Source organism: Trachinotus anak, unplaced genomic scaffold, assembly GCF_046630095.1.
Source record: "Trachinotus anak isolate AG129_WGS33_773 ecotype Australia unplaced genomic scaffold, CSIRO_AGI_Tana_v1 ptg000008l, whole genome shotgun sequence".
Taxonomy (NCBI): domain Eukaryota; kingdom Metazoa; phylum Chordata; class Actinopteri; order Carangiformes; family Carangidae; genus Trachinotus; species Trachinotus anak.
The window spans coordinates 14,399,559-14,410,847 of record NW_027273859.1 but is presented as its reverse complement, the minus strand read 5'-3'; the positions used below and the strand labels follow the sequence as shown (position 1 = coordinate 14,410,847).

At 40.9% G+C, this 11,289-nt stretch overlaps 2 protein-coding genes across 3 annotated transcripts; both read left to right on the top strand.

Annotated features, from left to right (window-relative positions):
* The first annotated feature begins 910 nt into the window (after positions 1 to 910).
* Positions 911 to 8,794, top strand: lztr1 (leucine zipper like post translational regulator 1). Of its 2 annotated transcripts, none has more exons than XM_071482845.1 (19): positions 911 to 1,537; positions 1,641 to 1,703; positions 1,788 to 1,844; positions 1,946 to 2,025; positions 2,132 to 2,240; positions 2,565 to 2,648; positions 2,739 to 2,796; positions 2,908 to 3,047; positions 3,142 to 3,343; positions 3,598 to 3,708; positions 3,852 to 3,944; positions 4,450 to 4,545; positions 4,963 to 5,152; positions 5,254 to 5,423; positions 5,660 to 5,943; positions 6,299 to 6,448; positions 7,134 to 7,239; positions 7,374 to 7,454; positions 7,883 to 8,794. In XM_071482845.1, the coding sequence occupies exons 1-19, from the start codon at positions 1,386 to 1,388 to the stop codon at positions 7,997 to 7,999; spliced, it is 2,343 nt and encodes a 780-aa protein (XP_071338946.1). In that variant the 5' UTR covers positions 911 to 1,385; the 3' UTR covers positions 8,000 to 8,794. The 2 variants fall into 2 exon arrangements, with proteins under 2 accessions (XP_071338946.1, XP_071338947.1); XM_071482846.1 differs by having other exon boundaries at positions 1,244 to 1,537; positions 4,966 to 5,152.
* Positions 8,795 to 9,989: 1,195 nt separating this feature from the next.
* cldn26 (claudin 26) lies at positions 9,990 to 10,812 on the top strand. The gene has a single exon (XM_071481693.1). It carries the CDS (start codon positions 9,996 to 9,998, stop codon positions 10,659 to 10,661), a length of 666 nt encoding a protein of 221 aa, XP_071337794.1. The 5' UTR covers positions 9,990 to 9,995; the 3' UTR covers positions 10,662 to 10,812.
* The last annotated feature ends 477 nt before the right edge of the window (positions 10,813 to 11,289 follow it).

The window sequence follows — 11,289 nt, the reverse complement described above, 5'->3', positions numbered from 1 at the left end:
CATTACAATGCTGTATATGCGAGCACAGAGAGTAGGGGGAGAAGAAAACACATGAAGAGCTGATAGCAGCTGACGCTAAAAATGCAGATGAGACGTGACAGGGTCATTTTTTTACAAGTCTGTAAATGATAAATTTTGCTGCTTCACCATCTATGGTCCAACCATAAAGTATACTCGGTTTCCATCTAGTCTTGATTTCACATTAGAGCATAGGTGTCAAACTCAAATTTGGCCCACAGTGTAATTACATTTGGCCCAGGAGACAATACCCAATGACTACTAGAGCTGGCCCGCCGGTATTATACAGCGCATGTATCGCTAATACTACTGCCATGCTGCGGGGCAAACCATGGATGTATTATAATACATATTATAATTATACAATATTATAATCTTATAATACATCCATGGGGCGGAGTGCAGTACGACACAATAACTACAAATCCCAGAATGCTCTGCTGGTGTTTTGGCGAAAACAGGAGTAACAGTTTAATGTTGTTATTTTATTTTTAAATTTATTATTAGCCTGTGGAAAAAAGGTTACTGTTGAAATCTGAATCAGAAAGCTGCAAATAAAAAAAGAGGCATACGATTTTTATTTAAATTTTATTTAAGAAATGAATGCCATTGATGTGTTTTTTTTTTATTTGAAATTCGGTTTTGCATGTTTGCAATATTAAGTTATATATTGTATAGTATTAAGCTTTGCTTGTTCCATATTCAATGTTTAAGCAAAACTTGTTTGGGTCCATATGAAAAGGTTCATTGTTATATCTGGAGGAAGATTTTTTCAATAAATATTAATGTTGGCCCGCGACTTTGTCCAAGTTTTAAATTTTCTGTGTATTTGAGTGTGACAGCCCTGCACTAGAGGAAGTGAAGTACTCCCCGGGCTCATGGGGGCGTGGTTGGGCAGCTGTGCTCTTTAATGTCAGCTAGCACTGTTGTTTTGCTAGTTCAGCTTCGGAGGCTAATACCTAAATGCGAACTCATTCAATTGGTGTAAACACCAGCTGGATATTAAGCCGGTTACGCAGATTTTTTAATGTATTTTAGAAGCTGTAACTTTTAATTCGCCGTAGTTGTTGTTGTTACTTGTTTTGCAGCTTAGCAGTAGCGTAAAGCTAGTAAGCTAGTCAAGGCTAGTCATGTTAGTTTTTAGCATCGTTATAGGCTAAGTGTTAGCCGGAAGACTACGGTCCTCTGCCGTGAAACCCGGACAGTAGAGCAACACAAACAGGGGTGCGGAGGCCCCACCTAAATCAGAGGTGGCAGAAACATTAGCTCTCGCCGCCGGAGGACTCACATTGACGATGGCGTTAACGGTGGACGTCCCTGCTGATGAGTGGCCCTGAGGAGTGATTCAGCCCGATGAGTTAGCAACAATGTCTTGTAAATCAACCAAAGTAGCCCCGAGTGTTGATTTCGACCACAGTTGTTCCGACAGCGTGGAATATTTGACGCTCAATTTTGGCCCATTTGAGACAGTTCATCGCTGGAGAAGACTCCCTCCGTGTGATGAGTTTGTTGGTGCAAGGTAACATGCTGACAGATGAGTAGAAGCATCTTCATTAAACTATTCACCACATAATATTATATTATTATCACACTCGCCCTGAACTTCATGTGACTATATACAGGCGCAGCAAGCACACTGTTGTGGCATACAGAGATGCTATATACGTGTTTGGGGGAGACAATGGGTGAGTACTAATGCACAGTGACATGCATTTCTACCTCTTACTTCTTGACCACAACATACAGTTAAATTATGTGTCACCCAACAGGAAGAACATGCTGAATGACTTGCTCCGCTTTGATGTGAAGGACTGCTCATGGTGTCGGTAAGATTGCAGCCCCTATAATCCAGGAATCATTAATAAAATAAAATAAAAAAACAAACTGTAGAACATGATCTAATGGCTCCTTATGATATATTTTACAGAGCTTTCACCACTGGAACTCCACCTGCTCCCAGATATCACCATTCAGCTGTAGTCTATGGCAGCAGCATGTTTGTTTTTGGTGAATTTTATAATCTTATCGTCTTCAAAATCAGTTGTTATTCATTCTGTGCTTTTCAAACTCATGTGATATTGATGCTGTATTGTTGGACTTCAATATATTCCAGGGGGCTACACAGGAGACATTTACTCAAACTCAAACCTGAAAAACAAAAATGACCTTTTTGAGTACAAGTTTGCAACAGGGCAGTGGACTGAATGGAAAGTGGAGGGGAGGTAATGTTTTTTTTGTTTTTTTTTTTAATGTTTAAATTGTGTTTCAAATCTAGAGTGGGAGTGGTTATTTCAGTTGTTTCTTTTTCAATAACAAATATGGGATTTTATTTGGTTTTATTTTGAATATTAAAAATCAAGTGAAAATGTTTTCAAATCTAGGGAAGAACGATTTATGCCATTTGTAGTACATAGTTTAATTATCATTAGTTTGCATTTTCTCCCCATGTTTGTGTTTTCTCGGTTTGTAATGGAGCACAACCACTTTTGTTTGTCTGGGGGATAAAGTTAGTGGAAATATTTATCAGTCCTCTGTCTCTGTTTTAGCCTCCCAGTGGCTAGATCTGCACATGGAGCCACAGTCTACAGTGATAAACTGTGGATATTTGCTGGCTATGATGGAAATGCCAGGTATGTTTGATTTTGTTTGGTTGTTTTTATCTTTTGAGACATCCACACTTTGTTTTATTGCGCATAATAAGATATTTTCCATATGTGCAGGCTGAACGACATGTGGACCGTCAGTTTGCAGGATCGAGAACATGCGTGTTGGGAAGAGGCTAGTATAACAAATTTCCATAGTTAATGAGAAGTGCATTAAGGGTAAACTGCCCTGAAATACTGTATGTATGTGTGTTAGCGTCTCTGTCTCTGCCTTTGTGTCCATCAGATTGATCAGAGTGGTGAGATTCCTCCATCTTGCTGTAACTTCCCTGTAGCCGTATGCAGAGATAAGATGTTTGTGTTTTCTGGCCAGAGTGGAGCCAAGATCACTAATAACCTCTTCCAGTTTGAGTTCAAGGGTCACATGTGAGCAAAGCCTTTCCTTATATATTTTGATACTCATTTCTGTAGTTGTCAGTGTTACATGTCACTAAACATTCCTGTTACTCCATCTTCTCAGGTGGACACGTATCCCTACTGAACATTTATTGCGGGGCTCCCCTCCGCCTCCTCAGAGACGCTATGGCCACACTATGGTCGCTTTTGACCGCCACCTGTACGTATTTGGTGGTGCTGCTGACAACACTCTTCCCAACGAGCTGCACTGCTACGATGTCGATTCTCAGACCTGGGAGGTGATCCAACCCAGCCTGGACAGTGAGGTGTGAACATTAGCATTAGAATAGCATTATTTATTGCTAAAAACATATCTAGAAAGCCTGATGATTGTTCAGATCTGGCTGAAGCGTAACTACTTGGCAGTAGAATCAGTGCTGATCACACTAAGGATGTTCCTTTAGTGCCACCTTTTTATATTCATTAATAAATATTTAACTTTAAGTTTTGAAGCAGTACTTTTGAAGAATCTCCTGACACTTTCTACTAAAAGCTGAATTTGCTCTCTTTGCATCCTCAGATGCCCAGTGGGAGACTCTTTCATGCTGCTGCTGTGATTCAAGATGCCATGTACATCTTTGGAGGGACGGTGGACAACAATGTGCGCAGTGGGGAGATGTACAGATTCCAGGTTAGTGGCTTAACGTTGTTATCACTGAAACATAATAATAATAATAAGTGATACACAGTATAGGGTTCTTCAAATCTGCTTGGAGAGTTGATATATTAGTTTTTCGGTTACCTCCTAAAGCAGTTATTTTCTTCCTCTTGCAGTTCTCATGTTATCCAAAGTGTACTCTCCATGAGGACTATGGCAAACTGTGGGAAAACCGTCAGTTCTGTGACGTGGAGTTTATTCTGGGAGAGGTAGGTTTTTCAAATTTCACATCACCCTACTAACATGTTTTGAGGCATTGTGCGTTCGGGTTGTCCATCCATCCATATTGCCCTTTGTCCAATTCTCATGAACGCAATATCTCCTAAAGGGATTCCCTTTAATTTGGATTGCTGATTAGATTTTGGTGGTTAAGGTCAAGGTCACTGTGACCTCACAAAATGCTTTTTTTTTTTTTTTATGCCATAACTCACAAATTGATACACTAATTGACACAATTTAACACAAATGTATTATAGAATAAAATTATGAAGTGTTGACATTTTATATCCAAATGGTCAAAGGTGAATTTCATTGTGACATCATGATCTTCTGCAAAAACACTTCTGGCCATTATTCATCGCTGTAACTTGGGAAGGCGAGATTGTGACCATATTTCCTGCAACTTGGCTGGTTGGCAAAGGCACATGACTTCAAGGCAGTAATTCTAGTTCTAGTCCATCTGTCTGACTCCTTTTTTTGTTGTTTTGTTTACAGAGGGAGGAGAGAGTCTTGGGGCACATTGCCATAGTGACTGCAAGATGTCAGTGGTTGCGGAAGAAGATCCTGCAGGCTCGGGATAGACAACGACAGGTCAGAGCCACGCAGCAAGTACACCCCATTTCCTCTGAGACGAAGAAAGACTATCAGTGTTGTCAGAATATATTTATACACATGAAAGATTTGGGTCAGTGAGAGAGAGGCATTTGTAGTTCATTTCACTGAAATATAACACAGGAAAACACAAAGATCATCTAATTCCCAGATGATCTCTAGTCTGATATCGCAAGATGATGAGGTACTGACATAAATGTTTTTTTTGAGCAAAACAGCTATAGAAGCATAATTTATGATGGTACCATGTTTGTAGGTGACATACAAAATCAACATAGCTACTATTAGAACACTATAGATTTACATAGAAACAATTGGAACAGTAAGAGGTTATTGATACATAGAGCTGGAATGTTAAATATAAAGTCTTACATAATTTTCTGTCTCTGTTTGCAGAAGACTAAACAGGAAAGCAGTGAGGAGAATGATGAAGGGGCAGCTGGAGGCCCGAGGGATATCCCAGCAGGCAGCAGGCCATCAGGCACACAGCCGCTGCTAGAAGTATCCATCAGGGAAGCAGAGGCCCAGCCTTTTGAAGTCTTAATGCAGTTCCTCTACACAGACAAGATCCAGTATCCGCGCAGAGGTAGCTCTCTCCTCATGCTTGTCATGTTTAGATGGGGCACTAATCCTAAAGAGAAAGACAAAATGTTGATCATTTGTTCTTGGCTTTACCTGTCTTCATAGGTCATGTCCAGGATGTTCTCCTGATCATGGATGTTTACAAACTCGCTCTTAGTTTTAAGCTTTCCCGCCTGGAGCAGCTGTGTGTGCAGTATATTGAGGCATCAGTGGACCTGCAGAACGTTCTCAGTGTTTGTGAAAATGCCAACAAGCTGCAACTGGACCAGCTCAAGGTACAGCCAGAAAAACTGCATTAGTACCAGCTGCTAATTTCATTTTTACTGCCCCCCAGTGGTTGAAGTTCAGGGTGTCCTCAGTACAATACATTTATACTTTCAACCAAAAGAGGTCAGTCAAATAAAGATCTGCAGTTTTGTGTTACATTACTTTTTAAAAACATTGATGCTGAGGAAAGAGAAATGATAATTTATTTCAATATGTTATTTCAAGATATTTTTCTTTTTTCCAGGAACATTGCCTTAATTTCGTGGTGAAGGAGTCACACTTCAACCAGGTGATCATGACAAAGGAGTTTGAGCATCTGTCCACCCCTCTGATAGTGGAGATAGTGCGCCGAAAGCAGCAGCCTCCTCCCAGGTTGTACTCAGACCAGCCTGTGGACATTGGGACCTCCCTGGTGCAGGATATGAAGGCTTACCTGGAGGGAGGCGGCCTGGAGTTCTGTGACATTATTCTACTGTTAGACGGACACCCACGACCTGCACATAAAGCCATACTGGCAGCCCGATCCAGGTAGCGACAGCGCAGGTTTTATGATCTGCTTTGTGCACATATAGCATAAAGCAGAACTTTTGGTCCGCAGCTAAATTAACTTTTTCTGGTACTGGTTTTTACTGTTAAAGTAAAGTTAAGTATTCAGTCAGATTTGACTTTTACTTTCATCTTTATGACAGTTTAATTAAACTGATATGTACTTGGCCCAGTGTGAGGACCAGAGATAAATCCATTTTGCATACATAATGTGAAACTGTACAAGAATTGTTCGGAGATGCCTATATTATCAGTCACTGTACTTGTAAACACTGTGGTCCTTTTTATTGTAGTGATGGTTCTGACATTTTGTACTTTTTGCACTTTTGTTTCTCAGTTACTTTGAGGCGATGTTCCGCTCCTTCATGCCCGAGGATGGTCAGGTTAATATCTCTATTGGTGAGATGGTTCCAAGTAAGCAGGCCTTTGAGTCCATGCTGCGTTACATCTACTATGGTGATGTCAACATGCCTCCAGAGGATTCCCTGTATCCTTCTCAAAGTCAGACAGCCTTAGTTTCATTCTCAAGATTAAGTCTTTCCCAGGCAGAGCCCGCAAAATTAAAAAAGAAGAAGAAAGAGTCCTTTGAAAGCAGCTCCTTAAATGAGACACTACTTTCATTCCTTGAGCCAGAAACACACATTATACACATACACATTTCAGTGGCAGAGCAAGGCTGTGGTGAGATGGGATGAGAAAGCCTTAACCACAGTAGCTGAGTGTGATAAACTAACTTGTCAATCAAGGTCTTGATTTAGGAAAAAAGTATTGATTTAGTTTTTTGTATTACTTCAGCGAAGTCAGTACCACCAAGGTGCCCACCAAACCAGAACTTTGGTTTTAGGCATATTAGTATAAGCAGGTTATGTTTAGGTTTAAGTCTGCTTTGGCCTCAACTTCAAGTCATTATGCTTGCTGCTTGTGCAGGATGCAAGAAAGGGAACACAGTATCTCTTTTAGTTGTTTTGTTAGCATCATTATCACGTCAGGAAATGTACATATGTTGTATATAATGATCTTATTCATATAGAAGTATATGTAAAAGTGATTGCATAGGTGGTCAAAACACACAGTCCTGAATTTTAAGCAGAATGAAAATCTAAAAGATTTTTATTGCCGTATTGCATACAGAGAAAACTTTTCTTCATTTTTCTTGACTCTTGCTAAAACAGCTATCTGTTTGCTGCACCATATTACTATGGGTTTTCCAATAACAGGCTGCAGGCTTACTGCAAGCAGAATCTGGAGATGAACGTCACTGTGGAGAATGTCTTGCAGGTATTTATGTTTTCACCCAGAGGGAAGCAGTGACCTAGTGTGACAATGCTGTCCTGTACTTGAAGATTTCTTTTTTTTATGCAGTGTGAATCATTTTTTCACTCATTTCTCCCTTCGTGTTTCCCCCTCTTTAGATTCTGGAGGCAGCAGATAAGACCCAGGCTCTGGACATGAAAAAGCACTGCCTGCACATTATTGTCCACCAATTCATAAAGGTGGGTGGGCTTGTATCCGGAGCCCTGGGGGTTTGCTGCCCACTCACTGCAGCTGAGCTAACCCTGTAGCCCAATCGTCTTTGCGAGAGGCCAACACCTTTGGCCTCCTAGTGGATCACCCTCCATCTTCTGCGTAGGGAGGAAACTGTTTACAGCCCAGCCGGCTGTACAAGCACCTCATCACATACCGATGAGGGTCATAGTATCACTCTGATTATTGCTTGTTATTCAAAGAAACAGCAAAGCACTCAATTCTCGCCCTACTTCGCCGGAGTGTTAATGTTTCTGTTAAGCTTCTTTATGTTTATCTTCATTTTTCGTGCATGAGCAATCAAGTGCTGCTTATTCCTCTGTTTGACTCATCATTGTCTTTTCTTAATTTATTGCTCATTTTTTTTTCTTTTGTTTGCTCTCCTCCCCTCCCAAAGGTATCCAAGCTCCCCAACCTGCGGTCTCTCAGCCAGCTGCTGCTGTTGGACATCATTGAGTCTCTAGCTACACACATATCAGACAAACAGTGTGCTGAGATGGGCTCCGACATTTAGGATGACGCCGAGAGCCGGGCTCTTTTGTCCTCTCACAGAAGCCATACACCTCTGCTCCACCTACTTCTAGTCATTCCCTCCTCCACAGCCCACAGTACCTTTCTTTATGTTGGACTTCACATTTCTCGACCCTCATACAGTAGATGCCTTTAATCCATGCAGTATCAAAATTATTCTTGATTCTCAGTCTGCATCTCAGTGAGGAGTGAAATCGGTGAAGAAACCAAAATCTAGCTGAATGACAATTGTGAAATGATCTGAAAATTCCCCTTTATTTTTAGTTTGTAATTTATAAATTTTGTATACACATAAAAAAAACTTGCATTTAAGTTATGCAGTGCACTGTAATAATTCACACTTGTGACACTATAGAAATGTTCAAGTGTTGCCCTCAGCTGTCTTTTTTTAAGATATCTGCTCGGATATATTCTCAGTCATCCAAATACAGCCTCATCAAAGTATACCATTAAATGGATTATTTATCTAAATATGTATCCATCACTTGTATTATTGTCAGCTCTGTCACAGTTAACACACCTGCTGTAAGGAATCAAGACTATTATATGAAAATAATGAATGTATGTCTGTCTCGCAGCTGTTTGATTTGTTGAATGTTCCTGTCATTGACACACATCTTTGTAATACTAATCACCTCTTACCATGACTAACAGACAAGCTCTCCTTATCCATAAAATACAGCAAGGAGTATTTAGTGACACCAGTATGCCATTGTTAAATGTTCACCCACAATTTTCATGTATTTAAAGCCTTAATAAATCTTCTCATACAAAATAAGTCATATTATACTGTGTCTTTATGCCAGCAAGTAGTCCAGCCATCATCCCTGCCTTGTGGTATTTATGATAGCTTGGATGAAACTTGGAAGTCTCAAGGTTTTAAGCAACTTAGAGATGTATGTTTTAAAAATAAGAACTGAGACTGCTCTTTCTGAAAATCGTTGCAGTCGAGTATTCACAAATGTTTTTATAAGGAATAGCAGCACCACTCTGAAATTCTTATACAGACCCCTGGCATAAGTTAAAGCTATTGTAACCTCTACACTATGTGAAAAAGCTGAAGGTTAATCCTTGACCTTTCATCAAATTAGCCTTCACTCCTTCAGGGGTTTCAGTTTTCACAGATCTATAGTTGATAAGGTCAGACAATGCTCCTTGGTTTGAGAGGATGAATTCCTTAAGCTTCTGCAAGATAATTGCATTTGCAAAGATTTTAATTACTCAAATGAGATAAAATTATTCGGTTAATTCTATTGTATAAATTACAACGTCTCACAACATTTGTTCTTTTTAGGCCCTTTTGACCATTTTATTTTGAAGATCTATAGTAAATTGTGTTCATGGGATTAAGAAAGGTTGACCTAATTGCTGAGGCAAGGCAATAGACTCGGTTTGCTGTAAGCTGCCAGTGCAAGATCTTTAGAGACCCACAGTGGAATTCACAAAGTGTTGGACTATTTTGGACTCTGTTGTAAGAACCGTTGCAGTGAGCACAAAGTGCCATTCATAGCCCAGATACCTGAGACACTTGGCAAATCAAAAGCTCTGCCTTTGATTTCTTTGTGTGAGTGTTAAGGTCTTAATTAAAATGATGCTTCTCTCCTCAGTGACACTCATCTGAAATAATTGCAACTTTATGCGACTTTCTTTATGTGTGTGCCCCCCATACCCAGCTTGCTGGTGTTTCATTCATTTAAATCCACTTTTGCATCAACACACATAGCCCAGAATCCCTGTGGACGTATCCAGTTTCATGTAAAAACAGAGTTCATTGTTCACTGTGATGACATTGAACACTGGAACAAAACAGTATGTCTGTTGTCTGGATTATCTCCCACTTATCTGGTGCATTTTATTAAGGAGGCTGAATAAGTGGGTTGTCCAGGTTGGTCCTGTTACCTCAGTGGGTGGGACGGGCTATACAGAGGCACTCTGGATCTCCCAACCTGTAACGTAGACCTGAACAGCACAGTGTGTACATGCAGAGGCAGAAGATGGTTTTTCTAACAACTAAAATAATGCAAAGGACTGCACTCTTTGTGACGCTCGGGGGTTTGGTCACTTCTCTGATCACCACCTTCCTTCCCCTGTGGAAGACAATGAACTCTGACCTGAACGAGGTGGAGAACTGGTACTCTGGGCTCTGGCACACCTGCCTCTACACAGAGGAGGTGGGAATTCAGTGTAAAGCCTATGATTCTGTCCTTGGACTCCCGATGGACCTGCAGATCTCCAGGGTGCTCATGTCAGTGTCTATAGGTACTGGAGGTTTAGCCATATTGGCTGCTTTCCCGGGTCTGGAGGGGGTTGAGATGTGTGCAGCTGGCCTGAAGAGAGGGCTCCTAATCCTCAGCGGGGTGCTGTCCTGGGTGTCGGGCCTTACCACTCTGGTTCCTGTCTCTATTGTGGCCTACACGACTGTGGTGGAATTCTGGGACGAGGGTTTTCCTGACGTGATGCCACGCTGGGAGTATGGGGAGGCAATGTTCTCCGGATGGTTTGGAGGTTTGGCTCTGGTCATCGGAGGGACCCTGTTCTTTGTAGCTGTGTGCATGGGGGACTACGACCAGCAGCCACCAAGCGTCCCAAACAGCCCGCAGGTGAAGCACAGGACACAGCACTACCTGAAGACAGAGGTTTTATAGATGTCTTACTGTCAAATGTGTGTCATCTGCATCTTCATGTATTTCATATGGAAACCTGTCAGCTTGTGCACTTGAGTGATGAGACGTTGACGTTACCTGTGAACTTTTTCAATAGCTCTGACAAGAATAACATATTTCTGACAGAAGTGACGTGGAGAGGAAAAAGTTTGTCCACATCAAGTGATGCAACTGTGATGAGAATGGAAAAGTTTTCACAAACTATTAAAGTAATGTGAGATGATAAGTGACTGCAGCAGTTCTTATTCCTTTAAAGTCTACAGTATCTGGATTAATAGGATAGGATGGCTGTTTATCAAATAGACATGAACCATAGTGCACATCAAACCTTTCTTGAAATAAGAGTAGAAATACCATACAGCTTTAGTTTTTACATCTGCTTTGGTGCAAAAAGTAAACATTAACTTTTAATATTATGTTTTTATGACCAGGAAAGCATATCATTTATTGGTGGGTTGACTTTAGAGGAATAACCCATCACCCAAATTAACAGGAGATGCATTCCAGTGCTGCAGCTCCTCTGTGTTGAATTTCGTTTCGGGGAGGGACTTGGCACCATGAGCTCCTCCTTGTCCTTAATGCACAATTTGGCTTTTGTATACTGCTGTAC